The sequence below is a fragment of the Leptinotarsa decemlineata genome, unplaced genomic scaffold (assembly GCF_025532065.1).
Source record: "Leptinotarsa decemlineata unplaced genomic scaffold, Ldec_3_MD MMD2_tig00026328_RagTag_RagTag, whole genome shotgun sequence".
NCBI classification, from domain to species: Eukaryota; Metazoa; Arthropoda; class Insecta; order Coleoptera; family Chrysomelidae; genus Leptinotarsa; species Leptinotarsa decemlineata.
Window position 1 is genome coordinate 14,504,263 of NW_027412688.1, and position 25,922 is coordinate 14,530,184.

The 25,922-nt window shown below is 32.5% G+C and overlaps 1 protein-coding gene across 5 annotated transcripts in view; it reads right to left on the bottom strand.

The window, feature by feature from the left end:
• Positions 1 to 6,913: 6,913 nt before the first annotated feature.
• Positions 6,914 to 25,922, bottom strand: part of ZnT63C (solute carrier family 30 member 1) — a 40,258-nt gene continuing 21,249 nt past the window's right edge. For all 5 annotated transcript variants that reach the window (XM_074182707.1, XM_074182709.1, XM_074182708.1 and 2 more), the window contains 5 exons: positions 23,457 to 23,679; positions 19,023 to 19,264; positions 18,277 to 18,536; positions 13,859 to 14,090; positions 6,914 to 7,487 (listed from right to left, as the gene is read on the bottom strand). In XM_074182707.1, the coding sequence (XP_074038808.1) occupies positions 7,296 to 7,487; positions 13,859 to 14,090; positions 18,277 to 18,536; positions 19,023 to 19,264; positions 23,457 to 23,679 (1,149 nt within the window). In that variant the 3' untranslated portion in view covers positions 6,914 to 7,295. The remainder of the gene's footprint in view (positions 7,488 to 13,858; positions 14,091 to 18,276; positions 18,537 to 19,022; positions 19,265 to 23,456; positions 23,680 to 25,922) is intronic.

Consider the following 25,922-nt stretch of genomic DNA (forward strand, 5'->3'; position numbering starts at 1 on the left):
ATTGGGGCATGGAGGAAGACATACATCTACAAATCTTTAAATTATAGTCATTTTTCAATATTATACAACTGTTAATTTGATTTCAACAAAGATATTGTTAGGTTGGTGAAGTCGCAATCTGCTTATTTCCCAGGTCTAATCAAAGATCTTCACTAGGTCCTCAATCGGATAGCGACGGTGTCGAAAGGGAGAACAGAGGAACAGAAATGTTTTAGAAGACTTTTGAATCATCCTACTGATTGAGACAGTCAGTCAATAGCTTCGCGGTTTATTCTGGTAGGGAGACTTTTACAATGAAAATGGTTTTGACGTTTTCCATATATATTTTGTGATCTTACGATGTTACAAAAGGGATGATGTAGAATCTAATTACAATAAATTGCTTTCATATAGTACTCTTTTGGACACTCAAAATAGGTCTATGTAGTATCTCAGTTAGAACATAGTATTTATATGAGTTTGAAATTCGTTTTCCCTAAACCAGCTGCCTCCCTAGAAAACGACAAACCTGAAGGACATAAACGTGTCTAAACTAAGGATTGACGATCCCTACAACAGGACAGTCAATATTCGCAGAACGAAGGATTGACATCTCAGAAAACCTGTTGACATACTCACCTAAGGTGAGCTGTACAAGTCAACAAGGAAAGCAAGCACCTGAGTCAAACCCCAGTCAACTGCGCTACTAATAACCCATAATCAATATCACATTCGGTAGCTTTGGTTCCTTTGCTTCCGATTTTTTCAGAGATATTGGTGAAAAACTAATTACATTACCAGGCGATTCAAAAGCAAGATCATTTTCAATATAACCAATTAGCATTGCAATTAGTCTAATAGAACAGATTTCTCATTAGAATGGGGATAAAAGCAAATCAGACTATAACACCTGCGAGTTTCTTCCTCAAAATTGGCTTTATTCATCAACGTTACTTCATCACAATCATTCCAGCGCCGCTCTAACATTTCAATACCACTTTTGTAGAACGATGGGTCGGTCGGTTCGACGTGGGCGCTTTGTTTACTCACTCAATCGACCGCCGTGTTGGTCGGTGGTTCAAGCCGCAGGCTAAACTATAGATTTTGACTTGCTATCGTCCAACCCGTGTTAGGAATCATACATTAAAAGGTAAGGCATCGTTTGAAATAAGCTCGACTTCTGAGGGTTGTCGTTCGTAGGGGTGCGACAGCTGGTTACCGGAAAAACTTATTTCAAACATTTTTTTTGTTTTGCCTCAAAATAGGCCTCAGTTTCAGCAATGACCTCTTCATTCGAGCGAAATTTTTTACCGGTGCGCATTTTTTTGAGATCTGCGAACAGCAAGTAGTTGCTGGGAGCCAAATCTGGCGAATATGGTATATGTGGGAGCAATTCGAAGCCCATTTCATACAGTTTTGCCATCGTTTTTATTGATTTGTGACACTGATGAAGCAGTACTTTCTTTTTTTTCATATGGGGCCTTTTTTCTGCAATTTCAGCTTTCAAACGGTCCAATAAGGCTATATATTCACTGTTGATGGGATTTTCCTTCTCAAGATAGTCGATGAATATTACCCCACGCACATCCCAAAATACCGAAAGCACAACCGATTGTTGTGCTTTCGGACACTTTGGACAAGGTTCACCAGTTGCTCTTCACTCAGATGACGATCGTTTTGATTACGGAGTGAAGTGATGGATCAATGTTTCATCCATTGTCACATATCGACGCAAAAATTCCGGTTTGTTATGTTCAAACATGGACAAACACTGCTCAGAATCATCAATTCGTCGTTGTTTTTGGTCGATTGTGAGCACGCGCGGCACCCACATTGTATATAGAGCGTTCTCATAGTGAAATGCTCAGGCAGTATAGAGCCAGTACGTTCTTTTGATATCTTTATAATGTCAGCTAACTCACGCAACTTCACTTTTCGATCATTTAAAACGATTTTGTGGATTTTTTAATGTTTTTGGTGCTACCTCATTTGGACGACGTCCACTACGTTCTGCATTATCGATGTCTCTACGACCACGTTTGAAATCAGCAAACCAACATTTAATTGTTGTTTCTGATGGAGCGGAGTCCTTATAACACTTTTCAAACCATCGCTTCGCTAAAACGGCATTTCTCCTATCAAGAAGTAGTGTAAAATCAATACACAAAATTGTTTTTTCAATTGTATTGAAAATAACAAAAGTAGTGTCATTCTTAACACAACAACTCACAAACTTACGAGTAGAATATCATGAAATTTCAACAGATTTCTTTTGAAGTTCGGTACTAATTGATGAAGCGGACTTTTCAGCCCATCTAGTATTTCTGAAAAATTTGTGGAAGTAGACAGAAGAATTAAACTAGGCACCAACAGTTTCAACAACATACCAAGACAACCCATAGCCGAATCTCCGCCTTACGTCTACTACCGGGCCTACCCGCCTACTGTGATCTCCTCGACAATGTACCACCACCACCCGCCTGTGAAGGTAGGATATAGTCAATCATACCTTATTATCATTGTCCAGTTGATCGTTATCTATTACAATGGTCTTTCTCCGATGTCACCTCCTAGCCTTCATGTGTTTGTGCAACAGACAGTGCACGAACCGGAGAGGGGCAGGAAGAGGGGATTCGAAATGAAGCTGGACTGAGTTCTCCGGTTGTACCCACACACTTTCCAAAAGAGGTCGAGTGCTTTTACTTATCCCCTCTTCGTGGTCGTGTTCCGCTTGATTAGAGGTTTCCATATGTTGCGTATCTACGCTAGCTTGGCTAAATGCCTTTTTGTACAACATATATGCGGCTTCTTTGAATTTTCTCCTAAACCAGTGTTCCTCCTTGTGGATGATTTCATCTTGAGCCCACTTGATGTTATGTTGATGAATCCAAACATGCTCTGCTATTGGAGTTGAAGGTCATTTTTGATGATGCCTAGTTCCTTTTCGAGACCTTCCTTTTGAACTTCGTTATACCGACTGCGACAGTTTTCATCGACGTTAGTCGGTATAACACAAAGAACAAGTAAACAGTGACGATAGACGTCATTACAAAAAGTTTTATATAAACACTCATCAATTATCGGGCTTCCATCTAGGAAGGCGTATTACAGTCCATTCAGGTCACACGTGTCCCATAACTCGCCTGAATTTCTAGGAACACTTGAGCCTGGCGACCCAACGAGTGGCTGCGACAGTAAAACGCACATATCCGCTCATTGCACTGAACTCCAAGCTAAGTGCTGACAAGTTGCTTATTCACAAACAAGTGATAAGACCAGCTTTGTTGTACGCCTCTACGGAGACTTGAGACCATGCAGAATAAGGTGCTCCGTATAGTGACAGAATAGTGCACGAATAGTGACAGATACATTTAGTTAGTTGATCTGTTAGATCTAGCTGAATTTGAGACGGTCACTGAACATATCAGGAGGCTGTCTCAGAAATTTTTCGAGTTCTTTCTGCCAAAAAGCCCGCTGACGAGGGACGTCACGGCGCTTAGAAGTTATCATAATCATCTCCGTAAACACGGGCTGATCTATGATTCATTGGATATCTTCCATGAACGGCGCGAAAGCTATCGCGCTTAGTTCACAGAAAAATTGGATAAGATAATGCACGCCTCTTACCTGGCTTTTTCATTAACTTTTTCCAAGAGGTTCCGAACAATTCTGACATTAGTTTGCATAAATTAAAATGAGATAGGAATATGGAATTCCCAACGGAAGGAGAACTATCGTCAGTAGCAAGCGAGACGTCGTATACGGAGGCTGAAGTGAATACCTATCCGCCCTCACGGACTCCCGCATGTGGAAGAGTTGAATTTGGTATATATTATAAATAGATTTCACCAGTGTTGTCATATCAACGATTTGATTCAATCCCATCCATAGAAATTTTGATTAAGTTGAAAGGGGTATATTTTTGAAAAACATTTATTTTTGGTAAAAGTTTTGGCTTTTTACTTCTACATCATACAAACACCTAACTTGCAGACACAAACTGGAAGAAAAAGCCCTCTTGAAACAACTAATTTATCAGTGTTAGGAATCACACGTTAAAAGGTAAGACCTCGTTAATCCTTAGCTCGCACAAGTTTCAACTTCTGAGGGTTATCGTTCGTAGGGGTGCGACAGCTGGTTAACGGAAAAACAGATTTTAAACAGATTTTTAAACAGATTAATTTGAAATCAATTACTTTTTTCTTTCTTTGAAAGATCCCTCATTTTTTTTGCACAAAGATGGAGAAGTCGAAAGCCAAAACCTTTCTTTCCCAAACATATGTTTGTCTTATGAGGCAGACATAAAAAGTTTTGTTTTTCAAATAATTCACTTTATTTAAATCAATGTACAACTATCTGGTACAAACCATAAATGAGTTTAAAGAGAGTTGTACCGCTATTAATTGTGTTCCTTGTATAAATCACAAAAAAAGTTGAACATTTTTAGTAAAAAATATGCGTCTATGGTTATGCAGCTGCTGATGATGTTTATAGTATCTTGTGTGATTTAATGTTTACAATTTGTCCTAACGTAATATCTGAATAGTGATAATACATCAGTGATAAGCCTCAGTTCGCTGGTTGGATGTTCGAATATATGAGGATATTAATAATTTGAAAAAGGGTTTTGGACATACTCAAGGTAGATAATATCACCTTGAAACCCAAATCTTTTAGTGCAGCCCATACTGGAATAACAAAGCCTTTGACCATCTTTTCAATATACTTAGTGTATTCCTTTGTGATTATTCAGTCCTCAGGAGACTTGAGTGATTTACAAAAAACGGTGGAGAACTTTCAAAGAAAAGAAAAAACAATCAAGTTCAAACTGAACTCTTCTACAAAGATATGTAGATCATGCATAGAAGTTACTTTCAGATACAAATTGGAACAAAAATCCCTCCTGAAATAACTACTATCATGTGAACATTGAATTAATGAGTTACGATATAAAATTTCACTTACATTCATTCTCAAGAGCGGACTTTGAAGTTTCGGAATAAGGCATGAAGAATATTGCCCCTCATCAGCACCAATGTGGATAACATTACAAGATAAAATAGTGAATTCATTCATAACATAACGACTTAATGTCACGAATGAGTTATATACACATACCATAGATGACAGTACATACTGACATTCATTGGCTTATTTGATTCAATCCCGTCCATAGATATCTTGTTTAATTCGAAAGGGGTATGTTTTTAGGAAATATTAGTTTTCAGGAAAAATATATGAGAAATATATATACCTTTCAATTCAAGAAATTCACCTTTTTCCATTCAGTTTGTACTCCAAACATTCGATATGGAACTCAATTACATATCATTCTCAGAAAAGCTAGACTTCGTAAAATATGAAAGAGTATGTATATAAAATTTCAGTTACATAAAATATGTATTTTGTCTTCAAAAGTTCAAAGAGGTATTGGTACAAATTTTGAAGATAAGTGTTGTTGACCTGAAACTTCTAGAAGGGTATATTAAGGATGACAGATTTCATGTAACTTTACACTTCATATCAATTATTTTTCATATATTACCTTGTGTAGCCTGCCTGTGAATGATACCCATTTCAATATCATAACGAATGTTTTGAGTACAAACTGAATTGGAAAGATTTTCTGAAATTCTATGTTCATGTTAAAATAGTTGTTTCGAGAGGGTTTTTTCCTTTCAGTTTGTAACTGTGAGAAACTTCTGTGCATGATCCATACATGTTTTTAAAGAGTATATTTTGAAGTTGGTTGCTTTTTTGAAATTTTCATACTTTTTCTGCATGGAGTTGGGGAAGTAGAAAAAAATACCTATTCGCATTTGTATTTGACATTATTATATTATTTAAAACTATTCAAATTTATTTTTTCACTCACGAAGTGAATATCAATTATGTTTACTACTCATATCACAATCAGACATCACATTAGTAATCACCAGAATAGCTCAGCGGTAAGGCGTGTCAGTTCTGGCTGACGCCTCGTGCTTACTATTTTTCGTATGTGGTCGATTGGCTTCTTATCCTACTTGGTACATAATATACTATTATATCAATATTACTGGAGTTTTTTCCCAAAACCAAATCATTATTTTCAACACCTCGACAAGTGTTTTGATCACCTTCAAGAGGAAGATTAAACAATGCATCACAAGTACTATTGTATCAATTAAATAGATGAGTGAAGATCGTTTCTAATTCGGATCTTCCACTACTAGGTAGTAGAAAGAATTTTTGATCCGATAATAATGATATATAGCATCAACGGGAGTAATTTTTGGCACTTGGGATCAGATATGGTTGCCAGAGGTATGGGTGTTTTCACAAGAGAAGTGGGACACACTGTAAAAAAATCAACCCATATAAATACAGGGTGTTTGTTAAACATTCGGCAAGAGTGTATTCCTTGGATTATTCTAAAGATATTTTGTCCTTTGATGATTTTTTATAGGGTGCTTTGTTTCGAATATACGGAGCAAAAAGAATTTTGACAATAACAATTTATTACCAAAAATTACATATGTTTTTTAATCTACATGGATGCAAGAATCCAATCTTCTCCTCATCGACTCCCGAACTCTTTCAAAAACACCAGGATCGTTTTTCATTGCCTTAAACCCAGGAATTATCCGATTTCTCAAATCTTCCACTGGAGTAGTATAAACTAATGGCTTGTTAGATTTATTTTCACTTGGTAGATCCAGTGTAGCATGCTATACTTTTATTTCGGCTACGTTAATAATGTTAAAATTACCAAAATTGTTGTAGAAATTATTTTTCATCCCGTATCTTCGAAACAAGGCGCTCTATCAAAAATCATCAAAGGACAAAATGTCCTTAGAATAGTCCAAGGAATAGTTCCTTAATATTTGGCCGCATGTTTAATAAACACCCTGTATAATAGATGTTACAGAGAAAGCAATAAAATTGTTATTCCTTTTTAAAATTCGTTTAATCAAATCGTTTTTTTTAATATATTTTCAACACTTGTTTGAAAAATGCTCAATCATCAAAATAACATATGAATAGTTGTGTCAATAAAATTTTCAATTTCAAATGAAATATACAAAATGTTTATAATAAATTATGAAGCCATTCTAGAACACCCCAATTTGTACAGCCCTGGTACTTGTGTACTTCGGTACAGTCCATCCTGTTTATTAACACATACGAAAATATTACACTCAATATAATGAAGGGGCCATTCAAGGTAGTTTCCACTGTATTATTTGCTACATAAAAATTCTGAAATCCGTAGCAGACAAGAACCAAAGCTGAATACCTTGAAAACAAAAAAAATTCAACCAAAACTTGATTTATCAACCCCTGAGAGAGTACTGGGAGCCACGTAAGCTGCATTCACATTCATTTTGTAGGGGTGATGTCCCCTTTTCCAGAAGAACGCCTTTTTCCATTTCATTCATTTCTAAATTATTCAAAGATGTGCTGGCTGCAGAATTCCTTTGGCGACAAATATAGGGGGTGTTGCTTGGAGACGGAGTATCTCGGCCCTGTTGGCATAAAAAAAATTGTTATATTCAACGAGTAGTTTAGTATATAATTCAAAGATGTATAAGTCTTGTCACCTTCCGACATAATTTTCTATGCACATTAGAGTTCAGGACAGCCCAAAACTGTTTGAGAAAATGGTAATTCGGCTCAACAGATGTTACAAAAGATAAAAAGACTTCCATTTTGTGAGCTATCCTTGCTTTTCATAATTGCTATCCATTTGCTCGATTTTCTGAATCAATTCTTGTTTCTCTGAATAGTGAACTGAGTTTTGGTCCGCCTATTGGAACAATTATATCAAGATAAAATAAAAAATCAATAAAGCTCTGAATCACTTGGAAAACTTGTCATTGCTAGATTGATTGGTTCACGATATTCTTAATCTTTGTTTAATGTAACTTACATATATGATTGAATTGACCAATACTTAATAAAAATCTATTCGTTCAACAACACTTTATATTTTCGTACCAAAGTTCTTCAAACTGGTTCAATACTCAGTGTTTGATACTCAACAACACGTGTTGTGGCTTGAATTTATGTTGTAAAAATTTCGCAATAAACATATTCATTGTATTGTATTATTTTTATTATCCCAAGAAACATTGGATGTTTATGAATAAGGATCAACTTAATTAACTGAAGATACAAATTTAACAAAATAATGATATATTGAAGTAATGAGAAGATAAGCAGTGAACATTCAAGTTTGTGAATAACACCGGTCTACAACATTTTTGCGCACGGGTTACACATACGTTACTTTCATTGCTTATATATCTAGAAACAAGAATAAGAACAAAAAAGAGTTCTGAATTTGCTTTAATGTGTAAAAAATGGAAAATTCAAATCAAGTAAAATACATAAAAATTGCACACATAGATGATTTATTAAAACAGACCAAACATATATTTATGATTCATTCTTACAATAGAAGTTTTAAAATAAGAGTTCAAATGTTCAAAAATGAACAGTTTTACTTTTCCTGTCATGTTGAGTAGAAGTATCTCTCATTAACCTCCAAATATAGTCCCCCATCATGCTTTCAGTATACTGGCCTTGGTAACGTTTCTCAAATTGCATTATATCTTGATGGAAGCGTTCCCCTTGTTCTTCTGTATAAGCTCCCATATTATCTTTAAATTTATCCAAATGTGAATTTAACATGTGTATCTTTAGAGACATTCTACATCCGATGACGGATGTAGAATGTGATCAGCTCGTCATAATTTTCAGCTCTATGGTTTCCAAGAAAACCATGAACTACTGCCTTAAAACTGTTCCAGGCTCTTTTCTCCTCATTGCTAAGTAATTGCGGGAAAATATCACAATCCATAATTTTTTTTATTTGAGGGCCTACAAAGATTCCAGCTTTAATTTTCGCCTCTGAAAGTTTCGGGAAAAAATTCTTTAAATATTTGAAAGCTTCAGACTCATGATTCAGAGCCTTTACAAATTGCTTAATAAGTCCCAATTTGACATGCAATGGCGGCATTAATATAGTTTTAGGATCGACAATTGCTTCCCATTTAATATTGCATTTTCCCACTTCGTACTAAGTACAAGCCAATGTTTTTGGCGGTAGTGAGCGGCATAATTTCTACTATCCCACAGGCAAAGATAACAGGAGTATTTAGTATATCCACCTTGCATTCCAGTAAAAAAACACATCATCTTGAAGTCTCCAATAACTTCCCACTTATATTCCGTATATTTAATTGCAGTTATAATATAATAGCATTTTAATACTGTCATAATTTTCTTTGAGATGTACGGAGTGTGCCAGTGGAATAGATGGAAATTTGTTCCCATTGTGTAGTAGATTAGCTTATAGGCTTTTTGTTGAACTGTTAATAAAAAGGCGTCATTCAGTTGTATGACATGGAATACCAATTTCTGTAAATAAACCTTTCACGTCATGACAAAAACAGAGTCCATCTTCCTTACTGAAGAAACAAGAAAATTGTGCATGACGTTTTCTTTGATGGGATATTCGAACTTCAGAATGAAGTAAATTGCATTGTTTTAACCGCGATGCTAATAACTCTGCTTTACTTTTTGGTAGATTTAGGTCTCTTATTAAATCATTGAGATCTTCAGAGTTGATGAAGTGTGGTATGTTTGGTTCAGATTCAAAAAAAAAATCGGAATGTTTGGATATAGATGAACACTGTGATTGATGGCTGTCTTGCGAGAGTAGTTGATTTTCTAACACAGGCGGATCAGGTACAGGATTTTTTTCTGTATGTGGTATTGGAGCGGATGTCGATGGTAGATCAGGATAATATGTTTTCTTTGAATTTTTACCTTTGAGTGGATTTAGAATACAAAAGTAACATGGACAAAACTTTGGTGTCGGATAGATCAGGAGTATATAAGCTGACTTGTGGCTCTTGTCCAAAACTGTATATTGGCCAAACAGGAAGAACATTTTTCCAACGAATTAAAGAACATAGGAGTAGTTTTGTAAATAGAAAGACCAATTCCACATTTGCAAACCATCTTTTAGCAGAAGGACATGAGTTCAATCATGAGTACGAGGTGTTACATTTAGAAGAGAAGAGTTTGAAACTTAATCATCTTGAATGTTCAGAAATCAATAGATTCAGGAATTCGGGTAATTTTCTGAATGATCAATTAGAACTCAATAACTCTCCGTTACTGAATATATTTTTTCAAATGTGAAAATGGAACATAAGTGCAGGTAATTTAATTCGTTAGAAACTCAGGTAAAATATCAGCTACTTAAAATTAAGGTACTTCGTTTACAGGTACTTTGATTTCAGGTACTCCATAAACTATATATATATTTAGTATTGAATGTGTAGAATTAGTTGAAAGACACGCCAGATGAAGCCATTGTATGGCGAAACACGTGTTGCGTTTTTGTAAAACAATTTAGTGAAAATCTCACAATGAAGTGTTTTTGGAATACGTTACAAAAGTAACAGTCGGTGTGATGATCACTAGGTTCCCTCCAAATTCTCGGCACTGCAAACTTCATTGCTCTTTTTTCACCTCTATACCAACCTACAGTAAAACGTAACATATATTGTAGGTTGTAACCTAATTAATGTAATTAATGCAATAAAAAAAGAGTAAATGAACTCACCTTCCGGAATGTATCTGCAAGAGTTACATGATACATGTGGAGCCCATTTTTTGAATTGATTTTTTACACTTAGATAGAAGTAAGCTTGATATGCCTCGCAAATCTTTAAATTTGTACTTGAATCAAACTTTTTCTCTCTTACTTCAATAAATTTGCCGCAAATACAACAAAAGGAGTCAGCGTCTCGTTTACAACTTCTAGAAGCCATTTTCTTCAGCTTGATACAATGAAAAAAAAAATGAAACACGTTGTTCCGCTGTAATATGCAAACACATACTGTTGTCCGCAACGAGCGACGCAAGAAATACTGCCTCCCGCCCTCTTACCTCTCTTTCGAACAGCGATAGGGGCCAAGACCGACATTGAACTGGGCGCGAAAATCAAAAATGATGAAATTGCTGTTACTTCTTAAAAAGCAAATATTTTCGATTTGTAATATATATATATATATATATATATATATATATATATATATATATATATATATATATATATATCTTCACACCTATTGGTGTGACACTCAAGTCAACTTGCCAAGTTTTTATATCAGTGTTGGTGGTTTGACCAATCAACCGACAACTGCGGTAGCAGAAATTTGGGAAGCTAACCTGAAATGCCATAAGTGGTTCCACTTATGTTTCGCTTGCGTTTACGCAGCTATTTTTATCAAGTACTTTCTTGGTTTTTCTCATTTTGTCTTCAATCGAGGACCGCCTGCCTGGTACTGACGATGCCCAATAGGCTGAAACAGCTGTCTACCGGTGGCTCTTAAATTGAAATCAATATGGGAATGATCAAAGAGTACTTATCTATTCATTTTTTGATTTTCATGGAATTATTTTCCAGCAGCTTGACTGCATTGACCTTTCTAGATTTCATATATATATATATATATATATATATATATATATATATATATATATATATATATATATATATATATATATATATATAAATTTGCTTATATAATCAGAATATAATAAGTAAAACCCATGCGCAAGAATTTTTTTTTTGTTGACCGGTGTAATTGAATAAGAAAAAAAAGTAGAATAATCAATATGGGCAAATGTGAAATTATCCATATTCAATATTTACATGATTCTGGCTATATGAAAATCATATATACCTGTATTTTTCATTAAATTTATTAAATACTTTTCCAATTGATTTTTTGATATGAAAGCAGTTATAAATTTCTGTAATTTCAACAGAAAATTGATTTCTGTCCATAATTAGATTCAAAATTACTAACTGATAATAATTTTGTTAGTCTAGTACTAGTGTTATGACTATGAATATTATTGCCTTCTATGAAATTTATGTTTGAAATTTTTGATTTATTAGTTATGAATGAAGGAAATAACAAATTATTTATTTGTATAGTGTTCTCAAATCTACTAAATTTTTTTGTTTATACAAATTTACTGTTGGTTTTGAGTACGATGATTTATAAATACATTTGATAGTTTTATTTTGTAAATATTTCAAAGGTTTTATTGTGGATTTATTGACTGATTCTTAAATGGAAATAGACAATGCAGTTGTGAGTATATAAGACTGAAATAAATATTTTTTCAAAAATTAAAGAGAAATATAATTCCTGATTTTGAATAGAATACCAATATATTACCTAGGAATATAATCCTAGGAGTTCGTTAGAATTGGTATAACTTATTGAATTGTTATCAATAATTATAAAATTGGTATACCTGTTCGATAATATTTTAGAAATATTCATATACAAAGATTTTTTTAAATTTAGATTTAATTTATGTCTGTTTTTATATCACAATGAATTTTGTTGGGTTATCCGAAGAGTATATAATTGTTGTATCATCAGCAAAAAATAATTTAACTGATCCCTTCAGAGGTGAATTTGTTAATGAGTTATTGTATATTTAAAAAAGGAGTGGACCAAGAATAGATCCTTCACAAATTATATGAAGAATATCTGCCTGGAAAATGCTTTATATAGTATTTACGAATTCTTATCATTTGACTTCAACACTAACTAATATTTTGAAGTTACAATCTACGTAGACAGTGATATTTATACTAAAATTGTTCAAATCTCATTTGCTTATTTGTTTATGTTTTATTTAGTGTTTTTATTGTATATGGTATTTGACAAAACTTTATGATACTTTTGTATTTTTTATGGTGAATAAAAGATCCTTGCGGTTCATCAAAATTTTTTTTTTGTGAAATTTTTTTGATTTTGTGTGCAAATATATTGTTGTTGATCACTCATATGATTTACAAACTAATGCCAAAATTATTTAGTTCCGAGATCAATATATCATGATCGAAGACGAACCACAATCGTTTTTGTCTTGGTCACAAATATAAAATATTTTTAAGAATTCCTTCTGGCTGTTGTAAATGAATTATTAGGATATTTGGGAGAATTACACTTTATATATTCTTGTGAATTACTGTGTACATTTTCCCAATTTGTTAAAGATTTGGAATCTTTATTCTCTTTAATGTAATCAATTTGACTGGCACTTTAATGATTTTCTTTGTCATTTAAAAAATTTTTTTTTTTCGAGATTTCTTCATCGACTGAGATATTGACCACAACTCATGGTTACTAGTAGAGTTAACAGTATATTAAGGGACCCAGTGTAATAGCCTGAACAAAGTAATGGAAAATGAAAGTAACTGAACTAATTATTTTATTCATAAATACATAACATTTTTCCATTCATTTACACTAATTTAACAAAGTGTTAAATTATCTTTTTTTGCCGATAATATTACTCATGGATTTATTACAAATACTTACAATTTATAGAAAAAATCATCATCAGAGTGTAGTTGTAAATCCAATTTCTTAGAAATCAACTATAATAACTAAATAATACCAAATAAATCAAATTTGACATGAAATCTATAAACTGAAATGTTCTTTTATTTCAACCCCATTGTTGATAAGAGAGTCTTATGCAAATATTTCACAAAAATTAACCAAAATATTGATACGATTTTCAAGTTTAATCTGTCTTTTCTGATCTTTTTCCTTCTAGGAAAATAATATACTATTCAAACATGAAAGAAGAAATGGCAACAAATGATAAATCTTCCAACCAAGAAAAAACTGAAAGTAAACATTTCATTTCACAAGATGTGAGAAACGGTTTTTAAAATTATCTAAAAAAACTAACGATTTCCGAAATATTTTCAATGGACACAAAAAATATTTTTCAAGAAGGCAACAGAATTTTTTAAGCAGGCCTGGAAATATATTTCTCTTACCTGTTTGGAAGGCCCACAGCAAGTATTTTTAACACAGTTGTCATTTGTGTTGTTTGTTTTAGGGCAATCCAACACACAATCCTCTGTCGTTTCAACAGGTGCTCTAGAAGTAGTTGGGATATCTGTATAGTCTATGAACTCTGGTTGAATTGTAGTTGAATGGATTCCTTCATTGTGGAAAAATTCTTTCACTTTCTCAGCAATTTTCATATATTCAGAGAGATTGCGGCACCTTCAAAATGATGATCATATTTAGAATACAAATGAATATTATATCTCAAATATAACAAAAATGAATTGAAATAACTGAAAAATCAAGGGAATTGAAGCAGCGCTCATTTTATTGACAAAACTTTTGTAAAATTGCTTTTCAATGTGAAAAATGTGGGATCGGATTGGAGAAAGTATATTTTTCATTTAAAGAAACTGGTTAAAGAAAACGAAATTTCAATGGACTGCAAAATTTTCAATCAACAAGGTGAATTTTTGTAACATAATAATAATTTTCTGTTATTAAATATAGACAATAATGTTAATATAATGAATAAATATAATTCGCTGGGTAAAATTAAACGAGTCCACTTGAAATGCCCATTTTATTTCAATTTGCATACATACAAATCTCGCGAAAACTAAAGTCTTATCGTATGTTAACGTTATAAATGTTTCAAAAACTGATTCATCTTCAGAATAAAAAGACAGAAACTTTTGAAAAGTCCAGGGACTCATTTACATCCGAATAAAACTTTTCACAAAGTTGAATGGAAAACTGGAGTCACCATCACTGAAACCAATATAAAATGTATTCAGGGGATACTACAGTAGAACTCCAATTATCCAGATCAATTGACACCAGTGGCAGTGCCACGGGGGGGGAGGGGCAGTATGTCCCCCCGCCCTTTGCTAAATGTTGTTCTTAGCGCCCTTTCGATTTTAAATATTTCACAAATATATTTTTAGGTACATAACATGGAAAACCAATAAATGTGGCAACATTCGCTTTTAATACCTTGACCTCGATCAGTTGTGAATCCCATATCCCTTGATGTCTGATGCGAATGTGATCATTGGTTTGTTATTGTTACTTTGACGAATAAACAGCTTGTCGATTTTATTGATTATGGAAAAAAAAATAAAATTGTCCAGAGCGGATTATCGACAGTTATGCGAAAAGAAGAAGTTAAAATATGCAGCTACATTACATTCTCAAACAAAATAATTTTTTTTAAACTTTCAATTCGTAAGTTCTTAATTTCCAGTTGAAGATCCAAAATCGTATTCATTATGGAAACTTATACATTTACAGAGAAACAAAAGAACAATTAATTCAAACTCAAAGTTGTGTAGAGGAATTGGTTCCAAATAAACCTGACACTACGGAGAGTACGGTCAGTACGGAGTCAACATTTCTTGATATTCCATCCACATCAACCGATATAGTAAGAACAAAATCCGATTTTTCATTAGGTTTTGCTGATTTAACATTTACGGAAGTAGATTATAATTCGGATTTGGATAGTGATAGTACTCAAGAACAAAACGATTCTGATAAGATGTCTGCTGAAAATGAAGGTGGAAAAAATATTTTGTTTTTACACGGATCATTTCATAATTGATATTTCAATTTTGTAGGTATTCACCTTTCTATCGATGAAGATGCTTATCCCGTCGACCAATTTTTATTAAAAAATACTATTTTGATCCCTGAAATAGTGCGTCAACTAATTCTAAAAGGACCTTGCCAACCTGGGTTATTAGATGACTTCCAAGATTTTCCAGTTTCTAATTACAGAAAATTTTACGTTTCTTGGTACAAACATGAAAAATGACTTTTGGACAGCGCAGCATACGTGAATTGTTAGTTTACTCTCCAAGAGGTAATTAAAATGTTTTGTTTTGTATGCTGGCTTTTTGAGAGTGTGCATTGTTTATTATTGAAATATTTCTTTTATTATAGTTTTGTGATATTATTTTTTTTCATAATGGGAAATACAGTATTACTTCAAATACCTGTGCCTTTTTACTGAATCTTGACGCCTAGTTATGGTGTGCTCCCGCACTTACTTTTTAGAATCCCCACTGATTGACACCCCTAATCTGTATAGTTAAATGTCCTGATAACAGTATTATTCAAATTAGAAAACACAAACAACCCAAATATGATAAACAAGTGATAAATATGATAAACAGGTATACTGAAGCATGTGTAGACATCCAATGTAATATCAAGGGGTTCAAGGTGAAAGTCAACCAGGAGAGACTGTTTAATATTAACATGAGATATTATGTTTAGACATATCCATATCATTTATAGTACACAATCTTGAATTATCCCGATATCATAAATTTTTATTATGGTTAGAAACAACTGAAGTGTTCTCAAGTAGAAGCAACTTTATTTTCAATAGTATAACAAAATCAGTTCTTTGACAAAACGTCCTGCTCTCCATTGAAACAATTCCTTCATTAGTTAGTCAGATTACAAACAGCATCCAAATTTAGAGAAATTTAATGTTTTGCAACTCAATAAATTACTGTTACAAAGAAATTCAACTGAATATTTTTCTCAACAAAACAATACATATCAAAAATCAATGATGTAGTAGTAATCTTTATTATAGGATACATCCTAATCTTACAAGACATAATAACTAATTAACAATTTAAATTTCCACAGTGCCAAAAATATTAATAAAATTCAAATCTGTATATAGATAATAACAATAATGAAGATAAACTAAATAAAAAGATAATAATAAAAAGTATACAATTTATAAGACCCAATGTTGAAAACCAATATTGATATAGTAGGTAACTATATATATGTATATTATATGTATATGTATTATATGTATATGTATATATATGTATATTATATTATAATATACATATTTTCCAACTAACTAACGCTCTAGGTATTCCAATAATTTACTTTTAAACCTTCTTACAGTATTTTCCTCTTTAATGGCATTTGGTAAATTGTTAAATTCCCGTAGTCCCTTGTAGAATAAATTTTTCGTTCCGCCACCAGTGTCAGTTCTATATATATGAAAATTATTATAAGATCTTGTCTCATGTTCATGTATTTGATTATTAAAAACCAAAAATTCATTAAAATATGTTGGTTGGAGACTTTTGGTTATTTTAAATATAAAAACCATTGTTAAAAAGAATAATGGATTTGAAATCGACAGCCATTGTAGTATATTTAACATGTGATCAATGGAAGTATAACGACTGCATCTTAATATAATTCTCATGCCCCTATTTTGGAGTTTTTGGAATTGGGAAAGCCTATTTTGGTTTATTAAATGCATTAAAGTTGGACAGTACTCAAAATGAGGTTTAATTATACAATTATATGTTAATATTCTGGAGTAAATAGTCAAATTATTTGCTATCCTAGAAAAAAAATATAATTTTTTTGAAATTTTTTTTATAACATATTCAGCATGACTGTTCAAACTCAAAGTGTTATCTACAATAACTCCCAGATACTTTATTTCAGACACATATTCCAAGGTAGTGTTACCAATTTCAATTTTTATTTCATTATAATCAATAGAGTTCAGTTCATATTTAGTTGTTATCACCATAGCTTTTGCTTTATCTGCATTTAATTTAAATTTATTCATATGTAAATATTTTTCGATGTTCTATTCGAAGTATAAACTAATGTATCGTCTGCAAACAGATTAAGTTCATGTAGCCCAGGAACATAATAAATATCATTTAGGTATATAATAAATAAAAGTGGACCAAGTACACTTCCCTGGGGAACACCAATGTTGATATCTATCTCATCAGATATTTTTGAACCAATTTTTGTTTTCTGTTTTCTTTCACTAAGATAACTAAGAAACCATGCCAGCACAGAGCCTGTTAACCCATAATAATTTAATTTTTTTATCAAAATGTTTCTGTCAATTGTTTCAAATGTACGCTTGAAGTCAAGAAAGACAGCTACAGTGTATTTATTTTCATCACACGCATTTTTCCATCTAGAGAAAGTATACTGAATAGCTGATTCACAGGAATGATTTTTTCTGAATCCTGACTGTTTACCTAAGAATAATTCATTATCATCCAAGTATGCAACTAATTGTTCGTAAACTGCTAGTTCAAGGACTTTCTCCAAAGTTGGTAGAGTATTAATTGGGAGAAAATCGCTTGCTTCAATTGTATTATGAAAACTATTTAAAGTACTTTTCTAAGTGGACTATGAACTGAAAGAAGAAAGCTGTGAAAATTCAATTTTGTAATCCAAATTACTACATGCTTATTTTTATCTGAAATCTACTTGTAATTCTTGAGGAGGAAATGAATACCGATTGATGACAGAAATTCACTCATATGAAGTGTTTCTAACATTGTATAACACCAAGAACAAAAATATACATTTGAAAAGGATGACTTACCTAATGTGGGCAGAAGCAATTATTCTGTCTCCTGCCAACTGCCAAACATGAAATTCATGAACAGCAAGCACTCCATCAACTTTAGCCAACAGTCTGTTTTGGATAGCGTCAACTTTTATGTGAGTTGGCACAGTTTGCAATAAAATTAAAGCAGAATCTCTGAGTAGAGGCCAGACTGAGTTAAGAATGAGTAATACCAACAGAATACTCAGAGCTGGATCGATGTAGTATTTGTATTCCCAGTCAGTTAGCCAAAAAACCTGAACAGAAAAAAATATCATTTATTCATAGGTTTTGCAAGTTCATCATCTGTCATAAGTACCATAAGTCATAACTAAATCAATTTGGTTTCTTGTGCTTCCCTTGAGTAAAAGTTACATATATATTCATCAGTTACTTTCGCAAGTTCACAATTTAATACCTCAAAACTTGGCAAACCCCAAAACAATAAACACAACTCATGTTTCACATTCCTTTATTCCAATCAGTTGTTTATTGTTTGAGTAGCATCATCAACGGTAGAAATTCTTCCATATGGTGGTCGACATAGCTAATAATGCTAATGCTTTTTCAAATTGGAAATTTTTAGTTTTTGAAAATGTTCTAAGACCCATTCCATTTTTAAAAATCGAGAAATGCTCATAATAATATGTATTCAAATTAACAACCAAATTATTTCATTTTGTTTGTTCGAGTATTTCATCTATTTTCTGAAATATCATAAGATATAAGCAAATACCACTTACCAGAGCTGATATTATTACAATAACAGATCCTAAAGCATCTGACATAACATGGAGAAATACCCCACGCATATTCATCTGACCTGCAGAATGAGTATGTTCCATCTCTTTTGCTGTCGCGGGTTGAAGTGTTGGAATAGGGTAGGTTTCATCATTTTCATTATCGTCAGTAATAGCTAGTTGAGTCAACCTATTCCGACTGTGAGAGAGGCGACCATGGGAGTGTCCATGCGAACTTCCATGTTCTGAAAAAATGCAACAAATTTGAATAATGTAATAAATTTACAGCGTTGCAATCACCTAAATCACAACCAATTTTTTAATAAATATAAACATACATTCAAACTGATAAAGGGTTATGCTTATGTTTTTTCAATGGTACATCAAGATCATAAGATCTTGCTAAGAAAAATTCACATATACGGCTGCAAAGAAATGACCCTCAAATGGTTTGAATCTTACTTTTCAGAAAGGAATCAAATGGCAAGAACAACAGAACTTTCAGAAAAAAGGGGGGACATTTTGTGTGGTGTTCCACAAGGATCAGTCTTGGGACCCATCTTATTCTTATTATATGTCAATGACATTGCAAATTTGAGCATTTCTGGAAATTTCACTCATTTCGCTGATGACACGACAATATTGTGGAACAACAACAACTAATGCTAATGACCTCAGCAGTCGATGCCAGAATGATGATGGAAAAAAAAAAAAACTCAAATGATTTACACAAGACAATATCTACTGATATGAAAAAATCAAGGAGTGGTGTGATGCTAATTTGCTATCCTTCAATATCACTAAAACAAACATTTTATCATTCAGATGTCTTGATGACCTGTCATTTGGTGATAACTTAGTGATCAAGAACGAGACTCAATCTAAATTTCTAGGTATTCACATTGACAATAATTTCAAATTTATTGAACATATCAAACAACTTGAAAGTAAAATTTGTTCTGGATGTTATGCAGTGAGAGTAACTTCAATAAATTTGGGAATCAAAACTGCCACAACGGTGTATTACGCCCTCGTTGAATCCCACCTACATTATGGAATAACGTTTTGGGGAGTATGCAAATCATCAGCACTTCTCTCTGTATTAGTACTGCAGAAACGGGCTATCAGGTATATGTAAGATTTAACCTCGCGATTCATGCAGACACAAATTCGTTGAGCAAAAGATTTTAACAGTGATTGCTTCATTCATTTTGGAATCAGTTTACCTCGTTTACAAAAATATATCCTTATTTGAGGCTTCATGCCATTCTTATAGCATCCATTCCACCTCGTTGACATTGCCAATTCCTTTAACAAATTTGGTCAGGAATTCTATTTATTACAATGAGGTCAAGATGTTTAATCACTTGCCCTCAGATATAAGACAGGCAAATTTGACCAACAAAAAGTTTAGATTAAGAGTAAAAACATTTTTGGCAGATATACCCTATTATAATTTGCAAGAGTTCTATAATGATAAATTTACGTGACAAAATGTGCATATTTGAATTTAGATTATATAAGATTTTTGTTCGTTCGGTGCAAAGGGTGTGTTTATTTATGTAATATATAAGTGATGATAATATTTTTAATATCTGTACACAACCATGTTGATACAAAATTTCGACGTTGAACTATAGTGTATGTTCTAACTTTACTTTTTTGTAGGTGTTTTTATACTAACATTTTATATTTCTATATTTATTTTTCACAAGCTTTGTCCACAAGATTTATTCTTAAGGACAATAAAGTATTATTATTATTATAACAGTGAACAACGAGCTGATTTACCAAACTGAAGAAAGAACTTGTATGGAAAGAGTAACGTAATTTCCAGTGACCCAGGGACCATTTGAAAAAACAGAAAAGCAGGCAATGTTTAAAAACTTGAGTATATGTGGAAACCAAAATGATTTGGACTCATGTGAAGATATGAAAATTAAACCAAATTCCAGTTAAAACTTAAACTCAATGACCCTAAACATCAAGTTAAAGACAGAAGCAATGAATAAAAAAAGAAAGGGCAATGAATGAGCATAGATATCATTGAGTTCACTTACTATAGTAGTCAGGTGCTTTTTATCACAATGACAATAAAAAAAGAAGACAAAAAGTTTATCAAAAGAAAACAAGCTCTATGTATAATAATCTGATGAATAACAAAATTACATTTACATTCGTTGTAGATTTCAATTTAGATATCTTGGGGAAAACGTTCTAGAGAGTGACAAAAAAATCTTATATCTCTGGGTTCTTCTTTATAACTCAACTGAGAACTTTTTCTAAGTATTCAGAAATACAACTCAAAACAGCAGTTTCTCAATAAAACTTACAATTTCACATATTTCACTGGCTTATTTCACTTGCTAAAGCTGTTGAAACCTATCCTAAACTGCTGTATCTAAGACATATCTGATATATTTTTGAAACACCAGTGTCAAAGAGAACAAAGCTTCTAGGATCTTCATCTTTTTGTTGTTGATAACTTTAGGTCGTAAACCTAGCTCAAATGACTCATCTTTTCCTTCAGCACGCCTTCAACTCAACAGCGTACACACAGGCGAACACATTCATTGCAATGATTTTTTCTCTTCGCTGTCTCTGATAAATATCTCAACTGTTGATAACAATTTTTCAATGAACCACTCACCCAAATATTTTTTCAATAAAAATATAAAATGAGCATTGCATGATTGATCCATGATTTAGAACAAAAACCAATATTATTAGTTATAACAAATAAGTTTCAATGATGGATGAAAAAATTATATCAAAGTAGATTTGTGTGCTCTTTCTATGATACATTAATGAAGAAGAGTTTGTTACTGAACTGCAAAAATGGTTTAATGAAGATCAAGAGAAGTTTCACTGTTATAAAGCATGGCCCTTTTGTAAAATATGTATTTTCAATGAATTGGATTTCTTTCATTAGGTAAAATTCGAGAAGTCCATTGAACACCAAATTTCATTAATGAGTTTTCGATTTCAGGGCCAACTTTAATAAATTATCAATGTCAAAAATCGAAAAAAATTATTAGCAATTCTGTTTTGAAAAGATCTGACCAAACCGCTGTATTCATGTAATTCTGAAATGGTGTATGTCAAAATTATGTCGAAACCCATTTTAATATCGAAATTACGTACAATATTCAATCATTTACCTCTGTTTTTCTGTACTGGTAAGTCCTAGGAAACTAAAATTTTGTATAAAGGTGCTTCTTATGTCTTAGATCTGTTCTAAGAAAGGATTTTCAAATATTCCAACTGGGGCGTCCTCCGTGGGGGTAAGAGACACGTTTACATATGAAAATTACCTTTTCATCACTGTTTCTCCGTACCGCTATTTTCGGAGACTGAAATTTTGATGTAGGTTCGTTTTATGTTGTAGATGTGCAATAAGAGAAGATTTTTGAATATGCCAACTAGGGAGGCAGCTGCGATCATGAAATATAGTTACCTTTTCATCACCGTTTCTCCGTACTGTAATATTTTCGGAGGCTGAAATTTCGTATGTAGGTTCTTATTATGTTGTAGATGTGCAATAAGAAAGGAGTTTTGAATATTCCAACTGAGGAGCCAGCCGTGGGGAGAAAAGGCGCGTCCATAAAACAAAATTATCACTGTTTCTCCATACCCTTACATTTCCGGTGGGTGAATTCATATTTACTATCAGCATTGCACCCGTGCGAGTGATGAACAGATTTTGATAAAATGTAAAAAACTGAATTGGTGAGATAATTAAATGGCATATTCTTCAAAATTCATCCCCTTTTTCAATGAACACCGCATTTTGATGCAATTTTGACACAAACCATAGCAATATAAGAACATATACTATCACAGTCTTAGTCACGATTGTTGAGAACAAAACTGGGCCGTTAATTCGTGGACAAATGGAACCTGAAGTACCAATTGTTTTGCCAGCTACTGCGGCAAACATCATCAGTGGTTTGTGCATTGACGACAAAAGTTATGTCGAAGTCAACGCACATAGCAGTAATGATGTCTGCCACAGTAGCAGAGGAAACTGCTACATTCGATCAGCCAGAGAGAGAGAGAGAGAGAGAGAGAGAGAAAGAGAAAAGTGTTTTTATTCATTTCATTAAAATTATCATGTATTTCCACAGAATAAACAAGTCATCAATCACACATATTAAAAAATAGCTTTGTCTGTCTCTGCAGCATTTACTGTAAACAGGCAACTAGATGGAAGAACCTTCGTTTATCTTTGATTTTTGTCTTTCGAGTTTTCTGTATGTATTCTTGAATGCAATGGTTTGTTTGGCTCTGGTATCACATGACTAATAAGCTGATTTCTATTTACAAATGGTTTCAACAGTTTGTAAATGAAATTTTTATAATATCAATAATTCAGGTTGATTCTTCAATGAACAAGTAAATATATATCCATTAGTTATTTGAAAGTGTTCAACTCACCATGAAATAATAACAGTCCTATAAGGTTGACTAGAAGTCCTACTCCTCCTACAATAACGAGCAATTGAGGATCGTGGATGGTTTCCACCTCGATGAATCTCTTACATGCTTCTACGGTAATTGAAAAGCATAGGGCCACGAGGAATACAGCATTCACTAGGGCACCTAATACTTCGGCCCTAGCCCAACCAAATGTATTTTTCGCCCATTTCTTTGGTGACATCTATAAATATATGTCATTGAATTTGCATGTTCAATATCAAAAAATATGATATACAATATATTTTTAAACTATTCTAGTCGTATACTAATCAAGTTTAGTTTTAATTTTTAAGATATGTGCTCTTTTTTATATCCGAATATTAGGTGAAGAAATTGTAAAATGCATCAACAATCTTTGTAGAAAATTTATTGGTGATAGTTTAAGTGAAATATCGTTTTCAGTTCCGTAGTAGGTGATTCCTATCTGAATAAGTATTTTTTTATTATTTAGTTGAAATGTTCCATTACTTTAGATTATCTGTGATCAGTCAAAAAAAAGTTTAATTTTAACTTTTGGTGGGACACTGTGAATAAAAGTGTTTTCAATTTAAAGAAGTCTTGGTTCTGTAATACCAGAACACTGCTAACACTCAGTCGTTTCATATCCAATATATTAACAAATAAAAAAGTGAGGAATTTCGTTTTCTCGAAATCAGTTCCAACATTCAAGTGAAAACTGGTCTTTAACAAAATTTATTTTTGTATCTCTGTCAAATTGACAAGGTTGTATTCATTCTTTGGTTAAATAGGTCTAAAAATTCCGTAAATATACGAAACTATTGACAGTTTATGTATGTTCTTTTGAGAAGAATTTGATTTTAAGTTATACCTACTCCTGGTCTGTCAAAAAAATACTACAGTACCTCACAGGTACCTCAGTACTACAGTACTACAGGTACCTCAGATCCTATGTGATCACAACAACAAACTCTATCTGGGTAGTTTGCTGCTGTTGCTGCTTATGAATAATAATAATAATAATATTAATAATAATACATAGAATTATACTCACGATGCAAAATATAAAATAAATAAAGAAGTAAATGAATAACCGTGGTACGTTGATAACTATTTATAATGTGAGTGTTAAAAGTAAGGTTTCATTTTGTGAGTGTAAAAGTTTCACTCACAAACAAAACTTACTTTTAACACAAATATCAAACAAAGTATTTTGTACAACTGTTCGGTTCTCATAATAAAATAGATAAATATTTCTATAAAAACACATTTTGACATCTGACATTTGACATAAGTTTCTGAACCTCCCGGAACCAAAGGAATATATAGGTCAGTGTTCCAAAAGGTCTTCTGCCTTTTTTGCTAGCAGATTCGGGAGCAAATATAACGGATATTAAGAATCACAGAAGATGGAAGTTTACAAGAGTAGCCGAGGGTTACATCGATCAATCTATTTCTTATAAAAAGGCAATTGCTGAAAGAATAATCACAACAGCTACCTCCAGCGTTACAGCATCGCCCTCTTCACTTCAAGAATTAAATGTTAATTCCCATGAAATTGTCAACTCCTATAGTTCAAATATCATACAAGGCCCTTCAACATTGCAAGGTATTAATTAATATCAGCAGTTGTACTAATTGTACAGAATTTAATTGTATCTATATCTATTGTTCATGATACAACTTCCTTGGAAATTGAATAATTATGTTTTGTTTATTGCTATTTGGTCGAAAAAAAAATCGTGTTAAAAATACTTTTAACATTAGTGTTGAAAATGACAGTTGTACTGTTTGAAGAACCCTATTATTACCATATTATTCACTAATTTGTATAAAAATATCAGCGATACACGTTTTCTGCAGGGTTCTAAACTATAAAGGTCTGAACGTCTATATAATTCATCATTACTAATACCTCTTCCAGAATAAGTTCCTTCTATTTTGAAAATCGAAAGTTTGAAAAATTTTATCTGTACTCTTTCAATACTCTGCTTATGAGTCTCATAAATTGTACTCCAATCAATACTTGCATATTCAAGTTTTGAAAGTACATAGATATAATATTTAAGTATAATAGCTTCAATACAATGAAACCATGAGAACTTTTTGTAATATATGATTACCAAATGTCAACTTTTGGTCAAAAATTAGCCCTAGGTCTTTGATATCATTGCATCTCTGTAGGTCAGAATGTTGAATAACATAGGGTATAACTCATAGTTTTACGCTCCCATACATTAAGTTTCAATGCATTATTGCTCCATCAAGTAACAATATGTTTCAACTCCAACTGATACTGAAGATTTACACAATTACTTATATGATGAGTTACGAAAAAATCATCTACAAAACATAGTCGTTTACATTTCAGACTTTCACATAAATCATCAATGAACAGTGAAAATAAAAGAGTTTCTAGGTTGAAACCCCAAGGAACACCAGAAGTAACTAGATATGTTCTAGACT